Source organism: Trichomycterus rosablanca, chromosome 6 (assembly GCF_030014385.1).
Source record: "Trichomycterus rosablanca isolate fTriRos1 chromosome 6, fTriRos1.hap1, whole genome shotgun sequence".
Lineage (NCBI taxonomy): Eukaryota > Metazoa > Chordata > Actinopteri > Siluriformes > Trichomycteridae > Trichomycterus > Trichomycterus rosablanca.
In genome coordinates, this window is record NC_085993.1 from 24,397,936 (window position 1) to 24,421,344 (window position 23,409).

The following is a 23,409-nucleotide window of genomic DNA, read 5'->3' on the forward strand; positions in this document are numbered from 1 at the left end:
GTAGGAAATAATGTATTAATGTCCTCTGATAATGGATGCATTTCTTTGCTTATTTTATTATTTGATTTTATTAGACTACACACTGCTGTGTGCATCAGCCAAACCCAATGACATTAACACAATCAGTAAAATTGAGGATTGTGTAAAGAAAATAAAAGAATGGATGACATGCACTTTACTTCTACTTCATTCAGATTAAACACATTTATTACTTGTTGGATCTAAGGTTGCAAGAAACAAGTTGGTAATGTCTGTTTTTTTTTTTAGAACAAACTGAAACACAAAGCATGTTTCCACTGTCTTTTTGGTCCATCTCAGATGACTTTGGGCCCAGAAAACTTGCCAGTGTTTTTGTGCAAAATTAATATGTGGTTTCCTCTTTGTATAATACAGTTTCAGGTTGCATTTCTTGATGCAGCAATGGCCTGTATTAAGTGACAGTGATTTTTCGAGCCCATGTGGTTATGTCCATCATGGTGGAATGACAATAAGCAGAGGTTTTCACCCTTGGCCTTTAAGCACAGAGATTTTACCACACTCCCTCAATATTTTCTTGATGTTATGAACTGTAGATAGTGAAAGATCTTAATTGTTTGTAATTTCACACTGAGAAATGTTGTCTTTGAACTAAGTGACAATTCTCTCAAAAAGTAGTGAGCTATGACCCATCCTTGCCTGCAAAGACTAAGCTTTTGGTAGGTCTTCCTTTAATATTCACCTTTTACCAGTTAAACTGTTAATTGTGAAACCTTCAAGTTACTTGTGTAACCATAGCCTTTTTCTGCCTCTGTCCCAACTGTGTCTTTTTATTTGCAAAATGCAATAAGGTTTGTCCGTGAAAACAATATTTTTTTGTACTTTGATCAGATAAATAAACAGTTTAACAAATTACAGTTTCTAGCTTTTGTTGTACATATACCAATATATACCAATCAGCCATAACATTAAAACCACTTCCTTGTTTCTACACTCACTGTCCATTTCATCAGCTCTACTAACCATATAGAAGCACTTTGAAGTTCTACAATTACTGACTGTAGTCCATCTGTTTCTCTACATACCTTTTTAGCCTGCTTTCACCCTGTTCTTCAATGGTCAGGACCCCCACAGGACCACCACAGAGCAGGTATTATTTAAGTGGTGGATCATTCTCAGCACTGCAGTGACAATGACATGGTGGTGGTGTGTTAGTGTGTGTTGTGCTGGTATGAGTAGAAAAACTGTGTCCACTCACTGTCCACTCTATTAGACACTCCTGCCTAGTCCACCTTATAGATGTAAAGTCAGAGACGATCGCTCATCTATTGCTGCTGTTTGAGTTTGTCACCTTCTAGACCTTCATCAGTGGTCACAGGATGCTGCCCACGGGGTGCTGTTGGCTGGATATTTTTGGTTGGTGGACTATTCTTAGTCCAGAAGTGACAGTAAGGTGTTTAAAAACTCCAGCAGTGCTGCTGTGTCTGATCCACTCATAACAGCACAACACACACTAACACACCACCGACATGTCATTGTCACTGCAGTGCTGGGAATGATCTACCACCTAAATAATACCTGCTCTGTAGTAGTCCTGTGGGTGTCCTTACCAATGAAGAACAGGGTGAAAACAGGCTAAAAAGGTATGTAGAGAAACAGATAGACTACAGTCAGTAATTGTAGAACTTCAAAGTGCTTCTATATGGTAAGTGGAGCTGATAAAATGGACAGTGAGTGTAGAAACAAGGAGGCGGTTTTAATGTTATCGCTGATTGGTATATACAGTATATATATACAGTATATATATACACACACACACACACACACACACACACACACACACACACACACACACACACATATATATTCTACATGCTTAACAACACCATGAGCAAAACCATATCATGTCAGGGGATCTTTTTTAACTACAGAGACACTGGGACATGAAGCATGTACATAAAAAGCATACATTCAAAAGTTCGAAAACATTTGAGTAAATGAGATTAGATACAGTCACTTTTTGTGAATTAAACATGCAACCCATTCCATAAATATGTTTACTAAAAGCAGAACAAAAGTTTAAAAAAGGAATGAAAAAAATGAAGGATAAATAGTGTGGATGAGAGGAATCAAAAAGAAAGAAAACTGAGTATGAGCCATGGTATAATATTCACCTTCACTTGGAATAACAAGTATGTAGGGTGTGGTATTTTGTCCCCTACCTATTACCACTAAGACAAGGTTTAACGTTCCAAGTTGCATGCATGAGAAAAGAAACAAAGAAAAATTGTCTAAAAAATGGTGGCTTGTTTTAGACTCTTTACATCGGCTGTATCATACATGTACCCAAATCAGAAAAAGTTGGGACAGTTTGAACCCAAGATATTTCATGTTTTGTCTGCTCAACTTTATTTCATTTGTTAATATACCTCCATTTCTACATTTCAGGCCTTAAACACATTCCAAAAAAATTGGGATTGGGGCAATTTAGGACTAGTAATGAGGTAAAACAACTATATAACGATGTGATTCCAAACAGGTGATGTCAACAGGTGATTGTAATCATGGTTTGGTACAAAAGCAGCATCCAGGAAAGGCTGAGTCTTGGATGAGCAAAGATGATCAGAGGATCTCCAGTTTGACAAATGTGTGAGAAAAGTATTGAAATGTTTAAAAACAATGTACTTCAAAAAAAAAAAAAAAAAAGATTGAAAGGGATTTGCATATTTCTCCCTCTACAATGCATAATATCATTAAACCATTCAATAAATTGGGAGGAATTTCAGTGCGTAAAGGCCAGGGGCGCAAGCTTAAGCTGAATGCCTGTGATCTTCGATCCCTCAGACGGCACTGCATCAAGAACCGCCACTCAACAATAGCTGATATAACCACATGGGCAAGGAATTATTTTGGCAAACCTTTGTCAAGCACTACAATACAGAGTTACATGCACAAATGCGACTTAAAACTTTACTGTGCAAACAAGAAGCCTTATGTTAACCATGTCCAGAAGTGGCATCGATTTCTCTGGGCTTGGAGGCATCTAGGATGGACCATCACACATGTGTATTGTGGTCAGATAAATCAGCATTCCAGGTCTTTTTTGGAAAAAATGGATGCCATGTGCTCCAGACCAAAGATGAAAAGGACCATCCACACTGTTATCAGCAACAAGTCCAAAAGCCAGGGTCTGTCATGGTATGAGGCTGTGTCAGTGCCCTTGGCAATGGTCATTTACACTTCTGTGATGGCAGCATTAATGCAGAAAAGTACATTGAGATCTTAGAGCAACATGTGCTGCCTTCAAGACGTCATCTTTTCCAGGGATGTCCATGCATTTTTCAACAAGACAATGCAAAACCACATGCTGCACACATTACAAAGGCATGGCTGCGGAAGAAAAAGGTACGGGCACTGGACTGGCCTGCTTGCAGTCCTGACCTGTCCCCAACAGAGAATGTGTGGAGAATTTTAAAACAAAAAATGCGACAAAGACGACCCCGTACTGTTGCACATCTTAAGACGTGTTTGCAGGAAGAAAAGGACAAAATAACGGTGCCAAAACGTCTTTTAAGTGTGGTGAAAAGTAATGGCAACATTACAAAGTGGTAAATGCTTTACTGTCCCAACTTTTTTTGGAATGTGTTGTAGGCCTTAAATGCAGGAATGGATGTTTTTTAATAAATTAAATGAAGTTGACCAGACAAAACATAAAAAAAATATCTCAGGTTCATCCTGTCTGCAATCAAATAAAAGTCAAAGTAAATGTAAGAAACTCTGTGTTTTTTATTATTTGCATTTTCAATGCTGTCCCAAATTTTTCTGATTTGGGGCTGTACATACATACATACACTGTATATAAACTGATTTAGTGTTTTAATTTTCTAAAAAAAACACAACTGTGTCATGTCTATCATATCCAATAAAAATACAGTAAGATCAACATAAAGTACATGATTGCAAATCACAAACTATAAGCTGTTGAGCTGTTGATTATAAAAATACTTAATGGAAAATGTAAAACAAAACATAATTCTTTGTGCTTTTTGACAAGAATTTTATTATTAGTGATATACAATTAGCAATCCCATTTCTCACTTCTTTAAAAAACTATTTTTATTTAAATGGTGCCTGGTATGCTGCAGTGGCAAGCTTTGGTGGTCACAATATGGTGTATTAAGTGTAATATAATCACCATGTACAAAGTGTGGCCACATTATATATCTGGTAAAAAGTCAAATTCCTCAAAAAGCAATTAAAACATCTTGACTAACAGCAAGTAGTGATAAAAGAATTGTCATACCTTTGGCTGCAAGACGTACACAGTTGATCTTGGTTTCCTAAAGGTATTAAAAAGAGAAATATATTATTTAATAAACTTTTCTAATTTCACAGAAAAAGAAAGAGTTTTGGCTTCTATATTGTTAAATAATTTGGTTAAAAAAGTTTACTTTGAGATCTTAATCTAAATAATTTTAAGAAATAAGAAGGAAGTATAAAGAGACATTACTGGATTTTCCAGTATTGTTATATAATAATTACGTCTGTAATTTAAACAAAAAAGTTTGCCCAATTACAATGAACACATTAAGAAGTAGCAACCTGAGGTTGTAATCCATTTAACAGGTACAAAATGAACCGTTCCGAAATAGTTTATTTAAATTATAAAATAAATGAGTTAGAGTAGATCTAAATACTATAGGTGTTTTTTTTTTTTATTCAGCAAAACATCATCTTACAATAATCAAATCAATAAATTGTACAGGTCTGGAACATGGTATTATAAACGACAGTTTCAGGTTAAGCACTAGCTTCTAAATGGAAGGCTTTATACTCTGAACACGTCCCAATATGTCAAAATGCACTTTAGTACATCGTATTTCCAACCACACAGAAGAAGTAATATTGGCTCATCAGTACCACTTGTGTCCTGATCGCTGTTGTGACCTTTCGTCTCCATAGGTCAAGCCAATTTGGTATGGCACAGTTATCTCCTGTATCCTGCACACTTTTTTGTGATTTTGTATTAACTATTGACTAAACTTAGTACCAACCAGTTTATACATATCTACTATAGTAAATTAAAAAATACACTAATATTGTAATAGAGTGTGTTGTTCCTCACCACTGAGGCACCAGGTGAGACTACAGCATGCAAAAAAAGGGTAATGGGAAAATAACTGAGGTGGCTAAAATAAAGGAAACAAGTAAATAACAACTGTAAGAAAACAATATCTGCAACCCACATAAAAAGAAAGTGGATAGAAAAGGGACTGAGTAGAAACAAAAACTTATTGTCACAATATGGCAAGCTGCTTAGAGCGCCTGTGACAACCAAGTTCTTGAATAAAGAGTAAAGGGTGGTTCTCTCAGGTTGGCCTGAAAGATGCCAGCACCGACTGAGTTCCCCAGAAAATATGAGGAGTGCCAGCATCTGCACCAGCAGAAAACTGGACTGCATCAAGCCTGGCATTATGGTTTCAGAGAAAAACAGGTTGCCAAAAAAGGAGACAGCAATTCTGTGAGGGAGAAACCATGATAAATAGAAATACTTCCATCTGGATCAAATTGATGTTCAACAAGGCACAAATAGCTGTGAGTTAAGATGAACTGACAGGTCAATAATCTGGGCTGTCATGGCACCTCTGCCAGCCATAATTTGCATCCATTTGACCTGATCACTCAGTAAAAACATAGACAAGACAAACAGTCACGACTGAGTCAAGATCGGGTCTAAAATGGGTAAAGTCCAGGTTTTAGAACCAGCTTGTTGGAATTAGTTGATCAAGGTGAGGGCGTGGTTCTGAGAGTTCCCTCTGTCTCGGTCCCTGCAATTTGCCCTCACATTCATGAACACCACCTGTGTGTATAAGTTTCTGCTGTTTCTTTGCTCATGTTGAGGGCTGTTGGGCTAAGGTTAAAGTAGGATGTATGATATAGGATAGACTAGCCTTAAACCCTTGTTGAGGTTATGATAGATTCCTTGTATCTTGTTATAGCTTAGCCATAGTATAACCTTAATATCCTTGTTCCTTGATATAGCCTAGCCATAGAAGAACCTTGATACCCTTGTTCCTTGTTTTAGCCTAGTCTTAGTAAAACTTTGAGATCCTTGTACCTTGTCATCGCCTAGCATTTGTACTACCCTAATATTTGTCTGTGTCATAGTCACAGTCACAGCGTTGTCTTTGTTTTGTCCTAGTCATAGTTTTGTATTTGTTCTTGTCCTGGTTTCCTGGTCCTGGTTACTATACATTTAATCTAGTTTTGCTGGAGCATGCACTTTATTCTAAACAGTTACACATGCTTACATTTTAAAAACATAACCCTAAAGAGGACAACGGTCAATGTTTTATTGTGTTGCACTTTACCGATTATGGTCCCTCATGCCTTACAAGTACTAATTGATTGGACAAGCATGATTCCTTTTGATGTGCTATCCCACTGTAATTATTCCAAAAAATATAACTTAAAATTCACTTTTCTGCTGCTCAGGTGACGCAGCGGTAAAATACGCTAGCACACCAGAGTTGGAATTTGGAATACATTGTATTGAATCTCAGCTCTGCCATCCGGCTGGGTTGGGCGGCTATATGAACAACGTTTGGCTGTTGTTCATTTAGGGAAGGGAGCCAGATAGGGACCTCATAATTATGGCAATTACGACCTCTGCTGGTTGATTGATGGCGTCTGCACAGAGTAGAGGAATAATGCAATCAAGGTGTGGCTCCCCGTGCACAAGGCTGATCCGCATATGAACTCGCCTTGTGCAGGTGAAAAGATGCAGTCTGCTACTGCACACGTGTTGGAGGGGCGTGTGTCAGTTTGCTCTACTCAATCGGGGCGGGGGTCAGCACCAGTAGAGAGGAAGCATAATGCAACTGGGTAAAAATGGGACGCGCTAAAAATCGGGAGAAAAAGCGAGAAAATGCATTAAAAAAAATCACTTTTCTGTTGCAGTAAATATTCCACACAGTGTCACAAAGGTCTACTGTTATTACTAGTGGTAAAATGATGGTGTGGAAGTGACTAGAAAGAGGTGTTGCTGTTAAAAGAACAAAGACACGCTCTTACTGAAGACATTTCCTATCAGAACATTATAGAGAAAATGTAAGATAATCTGTCCACTAACTGAAGCTAAGTTGTAATTGCAGCATGACTTTGATGCAAAACAGAAAGTAGTTCAGAGCTAAAATCGTGTGTGTGTGTGTGTGTGTGTGTGTGTGAGAGAGAGAGAGAGTTACAGGATAAGGGGAAAAACAAAGCTTAATATGCTTTAGATCTGTAAGACAAACAGTGAGTGGCACAAGCATGTTGTATTTAACAATGCCAATCAGGAACTAAGATGCATGGGTCTACACCCTAACACTAAGTATTTATTTTACTATGTACAGTGGACCCTTGACTTACGAATTTAATTGGTTTCGAAGGGCTGTTCTTAAGTCAAAATGTTTGTTAGTTAAACCTATTTTTCTCATAAGAAATCATGTAAAAAGAATTAATCTGTGCCAGACCTCCCAAACCACCCCCTTACCTAACCTCTCTAATGTCTTAAATGGTCTTTGGTCTATTTTTGTTATAAATACAAGTATATTTGCCCTTAAATCTTAAATTATGGAATAGACATTCCTCTAATAAACAATAAAAAACAACAATACACAGTAGTACTGTACTGTACATAAACACACATCACATTTCAGTACAGTACGTGTGCTGTACCATACACCATAATACATTGTATCTACCAGAAACAACAATAACTCTCATATTTCTCTATTATTTCCTTCTTTATTTCAATAGCGTTGTATTTTGTAGGTGTAATTTCATGAAAGAAAGAATACTTTACTCAGCAATTTCCTTCTTCTCTCTCACTCACTGTCCCCTCTGTCTGATACACAGTGACAGCTACTGGCAGAAGTAATTATACAACAACAAAAAACTGTGCTTTCTCTGCACCTTCTCTGGGGACATTTTAATATAGAATTTTACCAAATATAAAAAAAAAATCGGAAAAAAACCGTCCGCTGTCTGAATGTTCGCTCACTGTATATATACAGGTCCTTCTCAAAAAATTAGCATATTGTGATAAAGTTCATTATTTTCCATAATGTAATGATAAAAATTAAACTTTCATATATTTTAGATTCATTGCACACCAACTGAAATATTTCAGGTCTTTTATTGTTTTAATACTGATGATTTTGGCATACAGCTCATGAAAACCCAAAATTGCTATCTCAAAAAATTAGCATATTTCATCCGACCAATAAAAGAAAAGTGTTTTTAATACAAAAAAAGTCAACCTTCAAATAATTATGTTCAGTTATGCACTCAATACTTGGTCGGGAATCCTTTTGCAGAAATGACTGCTTCAATGCGGCGTGGCATGGAGGCAATCAGCCTGTGGCACTGCTGAGGTGTTATGGAGGCCCAGGATGCTTCGATAGCGGCCTTAAGCTCATCCAGAGTGTTGGGTCTTGTGTCTCTCAACTTTCTCTTCACAATATCCCACAGATTCTCTATGGGGTTCAGGTCAGGAGAGTTGGCAGGCCAATTGAGCACAGTAATACCATGGTCAGTAAACCATTCACCAGTGGTTTTGGCACTGTGAGCAGGTGCCAGGTCGTGCTGAAAAATGAAATCTTCATCTCCATAAAGCTTTTCAGCAGATGGAAGCATGAAGTGCTCCAAAATCTCCTGATAGCTAGCTGCATTGACCCTGCCCTTGATAAAACACAGTGGACCAACACCAGCAGCTGACATGGCACCCCAGACCATCACTGACTGTGGGTACTTGACACTGGACTTCAGGCATTTTGGCATTTCCTTCTCCCCAGTCTTCCTCCAGACTCTGGCACCTTGATTTCCGAAAACAGTACTTTGGACCACTGAGCAACAGTCCAGTGCTGCTTCTCTGTAGCCCAGGTCAGGCGCTTCTGCCGCTGTTTCTGGTTCAAAAGTGGCTTGACCTGGGGAATGCGGCACCTGTAGCCCATTTCCTGCACACGCCTGTGCACGGTGGCTCTGGATGTTTCTACTCCAGACTCAGTCCACTGCTTCCGCAGGTCCCCCAAGGTCTGGAATCGGCCCTTCTCCACAATCTTCCTCAGGGTCCGGTCACCTCTTCTCGTTGTGCAGCGTTTTCTGCCACACTTTTTCCTTCCCACAGACTTCCCACTGAGGTGCCTTGATACAGCACTCTGGGAACAGCCTATTCGTTCAGAAATTTCTTTCTGTGTCTTACCCTCTTGCTTGAGGGTGTCAATGATGGCCTTCTGGACAGCAGTCAGGTCGGCAGTCTTACCCATGATTGCAGTTTTGAGTAATGAACCAGGCTGGGTTTTTAAAAGCCTCAGGAATCTTTTGCAGGTGTTTAGAGTTAATTCGTTGATTCAGATGATTCTGATGATTCTAGTACTCTGGCACCTTGATTTCCGAAAACAGTACTTTGGACCACTGAGCAACAGTCCAGTGCTGCTTCTCTGTAGCCCAGGTCAGGCGCTTCTGCCGCTGTTTCTGGTTCAAAAGTGGCTTGACCTGGGGAATGCGGCACCTGTAGCCCATTTCCTGCACACGCCTGTGCACGGTGGCTCTGGATGTTTCTACTCCAGACTCAGTCCACTGCTTCCGCAGGTCCCCCAAGGTCTGGAATCGGCCCTTCTCCACAATCTTCCTCAGGGTCCGGTCACCTCTTCTCGTTGTGCAGCGTTTTCTGCCACACTTTTTCCTTCCCACAGACTTCCCACTGAGGTGCCTTGATACAGCACTCTGGGAACAGCCTATTCGTTCAGAAATTTCTTTCTGTGTCTTACCCTCTTGCTTGAGGGTGTCAATGATGGCCTTCTGGACAGCAGTCAGGTCGGCAGTCTTACCCATGATTGCAGTTTTGAGTAATGAACCAGGCTGGGTTTTTAAAAGCCTCAGGAATCTTTTGCAGGTGTTTAGAGTTAATTCGTTGATTCAGATGATTAGGTTAATAGCTCGTTTAGAGAACCTTTTCATGATATGCTAATTTTTTGAGATAGGAATTTTGGGTTTTCATGAGCTGTATGCCAAAATCATCAGTATTAAAACAATAAAATACCTGAAATATTTCAGTTGGTGTGCAATGAATCTAAAATATATGAAAGTTGAATTTTTATCATTACATTATGGAAAATAATGAACTTTATCACAATATGCTAATTATTTGAGAAGGACCTGTATATACAGTGTATCACAAAAGTGAGTACACCCCTCACATTTCTGCAAATATTTTATTATATCTTTTCATGGGACAACACTATAGAAATAAAACTTGGATATAACTTAGAGTAGTCAGTGTACAACTTGTATAGCAGTGTAGATTTACTGTCTTCTGAAAATAACTCAACACACAGCCATTAATGTCTAAATGGCTGGCAACATAAGTGAGTACACCCCACAGTGAACATGTCCAAATTGTGCCCAAAGTGTCAATATTTTGTGTGACCACCATTATTATCCAGCACTGCCTTAACCCTCTTGGGCATGGAATTCACCAGAGCTGCACAGGTTGCTACTGGAATCCTCTTCCACACCTCCATGATGACATCACGGAGCTGGTGGATGTTAGACACCTTGAACTCCTCCACCTTCCACTTGAGGATGCGCCACAGGTGCTCAATTGGGTTTAGTCCATCACCTTTACCTTCAGCTTCCTCAGCAAGGCAGTTGTCATCTTGGAGGTTGTGTTTGGGGTCGTTATCCTGTTGTAAAACTGCCATGAGGCCCAGTTTTCGAAGGGAGGGGATCATGCTCTGTTTCAGAATGTCACAGTACATGTTGGAATTCATGTTTCCCTCAATGAACTGCAGCTCCCCAGTGCCAGCAGCACTCATGCAGCCCAAGACCATGATGCTACCACCACCATGCTTAACTGTAGGCAAGATACAGTTGTCTTGGTACTTCTCACCAGGGCGCCGCCACACATGCTGGACACCATCTGAGCCAAACAAGTTTATCTTGGTCTCGTCAGACCACAGGGCATTCCAGTAATCCATGTTCTTGGACTGCTTGTCTTCAGCAAACTGTTTGCTGGCTTTCTTGTGCGTCAGCTTCCTTCTGGGATGACGACCATGCAGACCGAGTTGATGCAGTGTGCGGCGTATGGTCTGAGCACTGACAGGCTGACCTCCCACGTCTTCAACCTCTGCAGCAATGCTGGCAGCACTCATGTGTCTATTTTTTAAAGCCAACCTCTGGATATGACGCCGAACACGTGGACTCAACTTCTTTGGTCGACCCTGGCGAAGCCTGTTCCGAGTGGAACCTGTCCTGGAAAACCGCTGTATGACCTTGGCCACCATGCTGTAGGTCAGTTTCAGGGTGTTAGCAATCTTCTTATAGCCTAGGCCATCTTTGTGGAGAGCAACAATTCTATTTCTCACATCCTCAGAGAGTTCTTTGCCATGAGGTGCCATGTTGAATATCCAGTGGCCAGTATGAGAGAATTGTACCCAAAACACCAAATTTAACAGCCCTGCTCCCCATTTACACCTGGGACCTTGACACATGACACCAGGGAGGGACAACGACACATTTGGGCACAATTTGGACATGTTCACTGTGGGGTGTACTCACTTATGTTGCCAGCCATTTAGACATTAATGGCTGTGTGTTGAGTTATTTTCAGAAGACAGTAAATCTACACTGCTATACAAGCTGTACACTGACTACTCTAAATTATATCCAAGTTTCATGTCTATAGTGTTGTCCCATGAAAAGATATAATGAAATATTTGCAGAAATGTGAGGGGTGTACTCACTTTTGTGATACACTGTATATATATATATGTCATTTTAGTGTGGGAGGTTTCATGGCTAAATTGGACCAGTCTGGTGGCCAATCTTCATTAATTGCACATTGCACCAGTAAGAGCAGAGTGTGAAGGTTCAATTAGCAGGGTAAGAGCACAGTTTTGCTCAAAATATTGCAATGCACACAACATTATGGGTGACATACCAGAGTTCAAAAGAGGACAAATTGTTGGTGCACGTCTTGCTGGCGCATCTGTGACCAAGACAGCAAGTCTTTGTGATGTATCAAGAGCCACGGTATCCAGGGTAATGTCAGCATACCACCAAGAAGGACAAACCACATCCAACAGGATTAACTGTGGACGCAAGAGGAAGCTGTCTGAAAGGGATGTTCGGGTGCTAATACGGATTGTATCCAAAAAACATAAAACCACGGCTGCCCAAATCACGGCAGAATTAAATGTGCACCTCAACTCTCCTGTTTCCACCAGAACTGTCCGTCGGGAGCTCCACAGGGTCAATATACACGGCCGGGCTGCTATAGCCAAACCTTTGGTCACTCGTGCCAATGCCAAACGTCGGTTTCAATGGTGCAAGGAGCGCAAATCTTGGGCTGTGGACAATGTGAAACATGTATTGTTCTCTGATGAGTCCACCTTTACTGTTTTCCCCACATCCGGGAGAGTTACGGTGTGGAGAAGCCCCAAAGAAGCGTACCACCCAGACTGTTGCATGCCCAGAGTGAAGCATGGGGGTGGATCAGTGATGGTTTGGGCTGCCATATCATGGCATTCCCTTGGCCCAATACTTGTGCTAGATGGGCGCGTCACTGCCAAGGACTACCGAACCATTCTGGAGGACCATTGTATCCTGAAGGCGGTGCCGTGTATCAGGATGACAATGCACCAATACACACAGCAAGACTGGTGAAAGATTGGTTTGATGAACATGAAAGTGAAGTTGAACATCTCCCATGGCCTGCACAGTCACCAGATCTAAATATTATTGAGCCACTTTGGGGTGTTTTGGAGAAGCGAGTCAGGAAACGTTTTCCTCCACCAGCATCACGTAGTGACCTGGCCACTATCCTGCAAGAAGAATGGCTTAAAATCCCTCTGACCACTGTGCAGGACTTGTATATGTCATTTCCAAGACGAATTGACGCTGTATTGGCCGCAAAATGAGGCCCTACACCATACTAATAAATTATTGTGGTCTAAAACCAGGTGTTTCAGTTTCATTGTCCAACCCCTGTATATATATATATATATATATATATATATATATATATACTGGTGCAGGTCATAAAATTAGAATATCATGAAAAAGTTGATTTATTTCAGTAATTCCATTCAAAAAGTGAAACTTGTATATTATATTCATTCATTACACAGAGACTGATATATTTCAAATGTTTATTTCTTTTAATGTTGATGATTATAACTGACAACTAATGAAAACCCCAAATTCAGTATCTCAGAAAATTAGAGTATTGTGACAAGGTACAATATTGAAGACACCTGGTGCCACACTCTAATCAGCTAATTAACTCAAAACACCTGCAAAGGCCTTTAAATGGTCTCTCAGTCTAGTTCTGTAGGCTACACAATCATGGGGAATACTGCTGACTTGACAGTTGTCCAAAAGACGACCATTGACACCTTGCACAAGGAGGGCAAGACACAAAAGGTCATTGCTAAAGAGGCTGGCTGTTCACAGAGCTCTGTGTCCAAGCACATTAATAGAGAGGCGAAGGGAAGGAAAAGATGTGGTAGAAAAAAGTGTACAAGCAATAGGGATAACCGCACCCTGGAGAGGATTGTGAAACAAAAATGTGGGGGAGATTGACAAAGAGTGGACTGCAGCTGGAGTCAGTGCTTCAAGAACCACCACGCACAGACGTATGCAAGACATGGGTTTTAGCTGTCGCATTCCTTGTGTCAAGCCACTCTTGAACAAGAGACAGCGTCAAAAGCGTCTTACCTGGGCTAAAGACAAAAAGGACTGCTGAGTGGTCCAAAGTCATGTTCTTTAATGAAAGTAAATTTTGCATTACCTTTGGATCAAGGTCCCAGAGTCTGGAGGAAGAGAGGAGAGGCACAGAATCCACGTTGCTTGAGGTCCAGTGTAAAGTTTCCACAGTCAGTGATGGTTTGGAGTGCCATGTCATCTGCTGGTGTTGGTCCACTGTGTTTTCTGAGGTCCAAGGTCAACGCAGCCGTCTACCAGGAAGTTTTAGAGCACTTCATGCTTCCTGCTGCTGACCAACTTTATGGAAATGCAGATTTCATTTTCCAACAGGACTTGGCACCTGCACACAGTGCCAAAGCTACCAGTACCTGGTTAAAGGACCATGGTATCCCTGTTCTTAATTGGCCAGCAAACTCGCCTGACCTTAACCTCATAGAAAATCTATGGGGTATTGTGAAGAGGAAGATGCGATACGCCAGACCCAACAATTCAGAAGAGCTGAAGGCCACTATCAGAGCAACCTGGGCTCTCATAACACCTGATCAGTGCCACAGACTGATGGACTCCATGCCACGCCGCATTGCTGCAGTAATCCAGGCAAAAGGAGCCCCAACTAAGTATTGAGTGCTGTACATGCTCATACTTTTCATGTTCATATTTTTCAGTTGGCCAACATTTCTAAAAATCCTTTTTTTGTATTGGTCTTAAGTAATATTATAATTTTCTGAGATACTGAATTTGGGGTTTTCATTAGTTGTCAGTTATAATCATCAACATTAAACATATACTGTATATACAGTATATATATATATATATATATATATATATATATATATATATATATATATATATATATATATATACATACAGTGTATCACAAAAGTGAGTACACCCCTCACATTTCTGCAAATATTTTATTATATCTTTTCATGGGACAACACTATAGAAATAAAACTTGGATATAACTTAGAGTAGTCAGTGTACAGCTTGTATAGCAGCATAGATTTACTGTCTTCTGAAAATAACTCAACACACAGCCATTAATGTCTAAATAGCTGGCAACATAAGTGAGTACACCCCACAGTGAACATGTCCAAATTGTGCCCAAAGTGTCAATATTTTGTGTGACCACCATTATTATCCAGCACTGCCTTAACCCTCCTGGGCATGGAATTCACCAGAGCTGCACAGGTTGCTACTGGAATCCTCTTCCACACCTCCATGATGACATCACGGAGCTGGTGGATGTTAGACACCTTGAACTCCTCCACCTTCCACTTGAGGATGCGCCACAGGTGCTCAATTGGGTTTAGTCCATCACCTTTACCTTCAGCTTCCTCAGCAAGGCAGTTGTCATCTTGGAGGTAGTGTTTAGGGTCGTTATCCTGCTGGAAAACTGCCATGAGGCCCAGTTTTCGAAGGGAGGGGATCATGCTCTGTTTCAGAATGTCACAGTACATGTTGGAATTCATGTTTCCCTCAATGAACTGCAGCTCCCCAGTGCCAGCAACACTCATGCAGCCCAAGACCATGATGCTACCACCACCATGCTTGACTGTAGGCAAGATACAGTTGTCTTGGTACTTCTCACCAGGGCGCTGCCACACATGCTGGACACCATCTGAGCCAAACAAGTTTATCTTGGTCTCGTCAGACCACAGGGCATTCCAGTAATCCATGTTCTTGGACTGCTTGTCTTCAGCAAACTGTTTGCGGGCTTTCTTGTGCGTCAGCTTCCTTCTGGGATGACGACCATGCAGACCGAGTTGATGCAGTGTGCGGCGTATGGTCTGAGCACTGACAGGCTGACCTCCCACGTCTTCAACCTCTGCAGCAATGCTGGCAGCACTCATGTGTCTATTTTTTAAAGCCAACCTCTGGATATGACGCCGAACACGTGGACTCAACTTCTTTGGTCGACCCTGGCAAAGCCTGTTCCGAGTGGAACCTGTCCTGGAAAACCGCTGTATGACCTTGGCCACCATGCTGTAGCTCAGTTTCAGGGTGTTAGCAATCTTCTTATAGCCCAGGCCATCTTTGTGGAGAGCAACAATTCTATTTCTCACATCCTCAGAGAGTTCTTTGCCATGAGGTGCCATGTTGAATATCCAGTGGCCAGTATGAGAGAATTGTACCCAAAACACCAAATTTAACAGCCCTGCTCCCCATTTACACCTGGGACCTTGACACATGACACCAGGGAGGGACAACGACACATTTGGGCACAATTTGGACTGTGGGGGACACATTTGGGCACAATTTGGACAATGTTCACTGTGGGGTGTACTCACTTATGTTGCCAGCTATTTAGACATTAATGGCTGTGTGTTGAGTTATTTTCAGAAGACAGTAAATCTACACTGCTATACAAGCTGTACACTGACTACTCTAAGTTATATCCAAGTTTCATGTCTATAGTGTTGTCCCATGAAAAGATATAATGAAATATTTGCAGAAATGTGAGGGGTGTACTCACTTTTGTGATACACTGTGTATATAGTATATATATACACATACACTGGTGCTGGTCATAAAATTAGAATATCATGAAAAAGTTGATTTATTTCAGTAATTCCATTCAAAAAGTGAAACTTGTATATTATATTCATTCATTACACACAGACTGATATATTTCAAATGTTTATTTCTTTTAATGTTGATGATTATAACTGACAACTAATGAAAACCCCAAATTCAGTATCTCAGAAAATTAGAATATTACTTAAGACCAATACAAAAAAAGGATTTTTAGAAATGTTGGCCAACTGAAAAGTATGAACATGAAAAGTATGAGCATGTACAGCACTCAATACTTAGTTGGGGCTCCTTTTGCCTGGATTACTGCAGCAGTGCAGCGTGGCATGGAGTCCATCAGTCTGTGGCACTGCTCAGGTGTTATGAGAGCCCAGGTTGCTCTGATAGTGGCCTTCAGCTCTTCTGAATTGTTGGGTCTGGCGTATCGCATCTTCCTCTTCACAATACCCCATAGATTTTCTATGGGGTTAAGGTCAGGCGAGTTTGCTGGCCAATTAAGAACAGGGATACCATGGTCCTTTAACCAGGTACTGGTAGCTTTGGCACTGTGTGCAGGTGCCAAGTCCTGTTGGAAAATGAAATCTGCATTTCCATAAAGTTGGTCAGCAGCAGGAAGCATGAAGTGCTCTAAAACTTCCTGGTAGACGGCTGCGTTGACCTTGGACCTCAGAAAACACAGTGGACCAACACCAGCAGATGACATGGCACTCCAAACCATCACTGACTGTGGAAACTTTACACTGGACCTCAAGCAACGTGGATTCTGTGCCTCTCCTCTCTTCCTCCAGACTCTGGGACCTTGATTTCCAAAGGTAATGCAAAATTTACTTTCATCAGAGAACATAACTTTGGACCACTCAGCAGTCCTTTTTGTCTTTAGCCCAGGTGAGACGCTTCTGACGCTGTTTCTTGTTCAAGAGTGGCTTGACACAAGGAATGTGACAGCTGAAACCCATGTCTTGCATACGTCTGTGGAGAGAGGAGAGAGAGGAGAGAGGAGAGAGGAGAGAGAGAGAGAGAGAGAGAGAGAGAGTGTGAGAGAGAGAGAGTGTGAGAGAGAGAGAGTGAGAGAGAGTGAGTGAGTGAGTCACGTGTGTCACGAATTTCGGTTCTTAAGTTGAAAAAGATCGTTCGTAACCCAAAATGTTCGTATGGTAAACCGCTCGTAACTCAAGGGTCTACTGTACATTGAACTTTTACTTGTCAAATGACAAGGGATATTTAATTTCACATAGTAAGTGTGGGAGTTTGACTGTTTGACAAAATAATAAAAAGATTACTGCATTCACTCAAACATTTGCATTATATATAGAGAGGTAATGCATATGCTACAGAGCTAGAAACAGAGATTCACATTTTTTCAACATTTAAAAATCATATTTTTACACTCCAGTAAAAGAGGGGGATGTGTGTAACTCCAACCTGGAGTGACTAACCTTATAAAACTCCATATTAAGACTCCAAGATTAAAAGGCAGATGGGCTGCTTTGATTTTTTGAACTTTAGCAAGTGAATGCAGTGGCAATTATTCTAAACTAATAAACTGCATGATTTTTTTTAATTCTACCAACATTTATTCAACACTGGATGTGACTAGAGTTGATTTCATTGTCTACTGAAGAAAAAAAATACTCAATGAAAATGTTTTTCTGTTTTAATATTCTACCACTGAAAAAAATATAAATTCTAATGCTCACAATGTTTAAATAACAAATGAAAAACATTGGTTATAAATTGTTGATAAAAAACAAATGATCTTTCAGTTAGAACCCACCTCATTGGCTCTGCTCATAGCCTGGAAGTAAATGCTGTAGCTCCTGGCAGGAGACAATGGGGCATTCCAATAACCATTGTATGTCTTGTTGTCACCTATGGTGAAAGGTTGTACTACCGGTAGGTTAACTGGGGTGAGCTCAGCTGCAAAGTAATATGCTGAGTTTAAGATGGAAGCATTGCGGAAGCTAACAGGTTTTGAGAAGCATTCTGTGGATTCTGTAGTCCGTCGTACCCTTTGCTTTCGGTCTTTAAGGACCACCACTTGGTATGCACTAGAGAGAAAGAAAGAGAAGTCCAAAACAATACTCTTGTTAACATTTACTTTGACTTTTAATTCATTGCAGACAGTATGAAAAATATGTTTTGTCTTGACAACTTAATGTTATGTTTTAATATTAAGGCTGTCACATGATTAAATTTTTTAATCGAGATTAAAGAACTAAATTAATCGCGATTAATTGACTGCAAAAATAACTAAGCAAATTTTGAACAGTTATGCAAATTTTTATTGCAGGAAAATTTTTACCAATAAAAAATTTAATAAAATTATGATAAAATAATTCAATCTAAATTATATTTAGAAAGCCAGACAATGTCTATATAGAGTTGTTAACAGCTACCCATCTTTCAGCCAGTTATTTAAAATGTCTGTTCACATTATCTGGCAAAAGTGAAAATCTTTTCCTGTTCGTAACCCTGCCACTGAAAACATAGAAATAAAGTTGTCTGATCTCATTTTGCTTGTAACACGTATTCATGCGTGCAAATGCATGACGAGACAAAGGCGTGCAACATGAAAAGATTATATTGAAGCGTCAATTAATAACTGTAATTTTGTCTAGTGATGAATTCTCGCGCTTTTTGAAATGTAAAATGTAAATGTAAAAGCAGCGCAAATTACCATAGTGACGTATGTTTAAAGTGGCACAAACAAACAAACATAGCCCAATAAAAATCGTTTCATTAAAAATTTTATTCTCGATAAATTTTTTTAATCGCGATTAAAATTTAATCACATTAATTAATGCAATTAACGACAGCCTTAATTAATATACATCTATTTCTTCATTTCAGATGTGCAACACAATCCAAAAAACATTGGGACTGGGGCAATTTAGGGCTAATAATGAGGGGAAATAATAATAATAATAATAATGTGATTTCAAACAGGTGATGTCAACAAGTAATTGTAATCATTATTTGATTCAAAGGCTGCATTCATGAAAGGCTGAGTCTTTAAGGAGCAACAAAAGGATGATAATCTTCGGGTTGTCAACAAAAGCGTAAAACATTTTTAAAAACAATGTTTCTCAAAGAAAGATTGGAGGGGATTTGCATATTTGTCCCTTTACAGTGCATAATATCATTAAACAATTTAAGAAAGCTGGAGAAATTTTAGTATATAAAGTGCAAGGGGCGAAAGCCTAAGCTTGAACACCAGTGATCTCCGATTTCTCAGACGGCACAGCTTCAAGAACCGTCATTCATGAATAGCTGATGGGCAAGGGATTACTTTGGCAAACCTTTGTATAGCACTTCAATACAGAGTTGCATTCAAAAATGTCACTTAAAACTTACTGTGCAAACAAAGTCCCAGTTAACCATGTCTACAAGCGGCATTAAATTATCTGGGCTCAGAGACATCTGGACCATCCAGACTGTTATCAGCAACAAGTCCAAAAGCCCCTCTCTGGTGTTGTCCCAGTGCTCTTGGCAAAGGTTATTTACACTTCTGTGATGGCAGCATTAATGCAGAAATGTACATTGACATTTTAAAGCAACATATGCTGCCTTCAAGACGTCATCTTTTCCATTCATTTTGCAACAAGACAATGCAAAACAAAATGCTGCACACATTACAAGGCATGGCTGCAAAAGAAGAGGGTATGGATACTGGACTGGCCTGCATGCAGTCCTGACCTGTCCCTATTAGAGAATGTGTGGAGAATTTTGAAATGTAAAATGTGACAATGTGAAGTGTTTCCTACTGCACAGCTTAAGCCGTGTTTGCAAAAAGAATGAGACAAACACTTGAAGCACTTCATCGTTTGGTATCCTTGGTGCCAAGTGTTGTGAGAAGGAATGGCAACATTACAAAGTGGTAAATGCTTTGCCATCACAACTTTTTGAAATGTGTTGCAGGCCTGAATGCAGAAATAGATGCTTATTAACAAATATTAACAATTTTCTACTGTGCTAATATAGGGCTGCTTTAAGGCTTCATGAAACAGCTTGGAAAACAAGATGCCACTGTATATCCTATTAATAAAGTATTATTAGGCTAACAATGCATTACAGGGCAAGCAAAGAGAAAAGCTGTGGCAATTAGCTTTAGAAAAAAAGGGTTGGGGCTGTCTTGAACAAGGCTTTTAGAAAAAGGTTGTCAAAGGGGTCTGAGGACATCAAGAGGGCATGACTGTTTCTGTGTCTTCCTGAATAGATAATGACCCATTAAAGCTTTGATCATGAATAGTGCTTGTTTGCAATTAAATCTGCCCATGCCATGAACATATTTCACAAATATGTGCAATTAGGACAAAGATAATTGCAAAGAATACTAGCCTGTAATTTGGCAACTTTCATAAGAGATAATCACTTATGACCATAAACGGGTATTGCCATATGCAATTACCCTACTTTTAAACCTAAATACATATTTAAATACATTAAAACCAGAGAGCTACATTTTGAAATTTAGAGTAGATTTATTGTAAGTAATTAAAGTACATATATAGTATTTAGCAGACACTTTTAACCAAAATGTCTTACAAATATGGCAGTATACAATCCATGAAATTAAGGGTCTTACTTAATGGCCCAAACAGTGGCTACTTGGTGGTGCTTGAACCATAACGTTCTGATTTATAGTCCAGTAGCTTACGCTGAGCTATCACTGCACAAGGTCATGTATAATAGATGTGAGGGGGTAGGTTGGTCTTTTCATTGTATTTTCCATCTTTTTTGTTATCTTTTCTCATTCTTTTATGTACGTGCCCAGACACTAGCATAAATTATAGTACTGTGGGCAAAAAAATCTCACATGAAGTCTTGTAACTAAAAAGTAGACTAAATGTAAATTTTGCTCCTTATCATACTCTAGATATGGTGTCACTGAAGTTAGGTTTTTGTGGTCTGAAAGCAATTTCTTCAATTATTTTTATTCTTTCACTTTTACTACCTGCCTAAAACTGTGTTGCTGGGTCTCTGTCAACAAAATGACCTCATCTTACAACTTTCATGCAGAATTAGAAAATCCTACCAGTCATAGTGTCACTATATTATACATGATCACCAAGAAAAATCATCTTTGACCTAATGTGTCATCCAGCTGGGATGCCGCAGAGGTGAGAGGACATATTTTATTAATCTGTTTAAAAATTGATAAAGCCCTTCTTGCAGGCTTTGTCAATAATAAATTACATTTAAAATCCACTTTACACACTACTTAATGACATTGTACATTGTATGACAATGTGTAACATCTGGTCTAAACATATTTAAATAATATTACATTTAATTGTTGGATATGTTTAATTTTTTATCCATTTTATTGGTCATATTGAGATATGCTGCTTATTATCATTTTAGAATAAGTAATACACAACCTTAATAATATGTTTATTTACTGTTGGCAAAATTATAAATGGCTAATAATTCTACTAGTTGGATTGGAATTAGTACTGATGCAAGTAATCTTAATATTATTATAGCTGTTAAATCCTTGTTTAAAATAAGTTTCTAATTAATTTATTAAATCACAGAAATTTTTATATTTGTGTTTTATTAATTAATTTGTTTGTTTATTTGTTTGTTTTAATTAATGTACTTATTTTTTGCCTAAATCTGACTTTAAATCAGCACAGAAAGAAGCTCTGTTGCATTGCCAATGCACACCCAAATTTGACCAGTGCCCTCTTGAAGGCTTAGCATACAAATGATGCCTATATGAATGAGGGCCTTTAAAACAGAGTTTGCAACTCAACTAATTTGTTCCTGCTTTCAGGCTACAGCCAAATCTGGATGCCTAAAGAGAAGAAAGATTCTCATTCCTAAGGTCAATATATATCAAATGCTTTCATACAAAAATAGTTCTACACTGAAACCAGGTAGTCAGTTTGTTTACTTGTTTATGCTTACATATACAAATCTAAAAGTTTACACACCCCTGTTAAAAATCCATGTTTTGTTTGGGAATAAATAAATAAAAAATAAATAAAACCATTTAAAAACTTGTGCCACCTTTGATGTGACCCATAATCTGTACAATTAAGCACCCCCTTAAACTAATACTTTGTTGACGCAACTTGGCACATCTTGACTTAGCAATCGTTACTCACTCTTCCTTGCAAAAATGCTCCAAATATAGGACATAGGACATCTTCTGAGCACAGCCCTTTTTATATCATCCCAAAGATTCACAATTGGTTTCAAGTCTGGACACTGGCTGGGTCATTTTATTGCTTTTTTCCTTTGGTGAAACCATTCTTTTGTTAATATAAAGGTATGTTTTGGGTCATTGTCATGCTGAAAGGTAAAATTCCTCTTCACCATCAGCTTTTTAGCAGAGGCCTGAAGGTGCCCAAATTGACTGTTTTTGAAACTGTTTAAAATTCCCTCCCCCTTGACTAAAACCCCCGTTTTAGCTAAAAAAAAACTGCCCCAAAGCATAATGCTGCCACCACCATGCTTCACTGTGGGTATGATGTTCTTTTGGTGATACGTCGATGGGCTGAAGGTTTCCTTCTGTAATTTTAGGGGAGTTTTTCCTTGCCCCTATTACCCTTGGCTTGCACAACACAGAATATGGGAGATTGTTGTGTATGTAATACACACCAGTACTTGCAAGACATTCCAGAAGCTACTTTAATATTGCTGTAGGCTGTTTGGCAGTCTTCTAGACTAGTCTTTTCCTTGTCTTTCAGAGAGACATCTAGTTCTTGGTAATATCACTGTTGTGCCATATTTTTCCACTTGCTGTTTACTGTATTCACTGTGTTTTATGTTTTGCCTTGAACTTTTTGTACTCTTCTCCCAACTTTTACATTTTAACTATGAGATCTCTTTGATGCTTTGTAGGCTCTTTGCAGACCATGGTTTTTGCTGTAAGATGCAACTTAGTAAATGTCAGAAAAATCGTAGTAGAAGAGCTGAACTTCATACGGGGTTAATCAGATTCACTTTCATTGATGGCAGGTGTGTACAGACTACTATTTGTTTGTTTGTAAGTTTAAATGTGATTGGTTAATTCTGAACACAGCCACATCCCTGATTATAAGAGAGTATACACGTACACAACCACATTATTTAAATTTTCTCTAAACAATTTGTTTGTTCAGTTTGTTTTTCAGTTGAATTGCACAGATTATTGGTCAG

General features: G+C 39.3%; 1 protein-coding gene across 4 annotated transcripts in view; it reads right to left on the reverse strand.

Annotated features, from left to right (window-relative positions):
- Nucleotides 1-23,409, reverse strand: part of ptprt (protein tyrosine phosphatase receptor type T) — a 281,354-nt gene that overhangs the window by 102,053 nt on the left and 155,892 nt on the right. For all 4 annotated transcript variants that reach the window (XM_062997565.1, XM_062997564.1, XM_062997566.1 and 1 more), the window contains exons 11-12: nucleotides 18,035-18,308; nucleotides 4,280-4,316 (exon numbers count right to left, since the gene is read on the reverse strand). In XM_062997565.1, coding sequence (XP_062853635.1) covers nucleotides 4,280-4,316; nucleotides 18,035-18,308 — 311 coding nt within the window. The remainder of the gene's footprint in view (nucleotides 1-4,279; nucleotides 4,317-18,034; nucleotides 18,309-23,409) is intronic.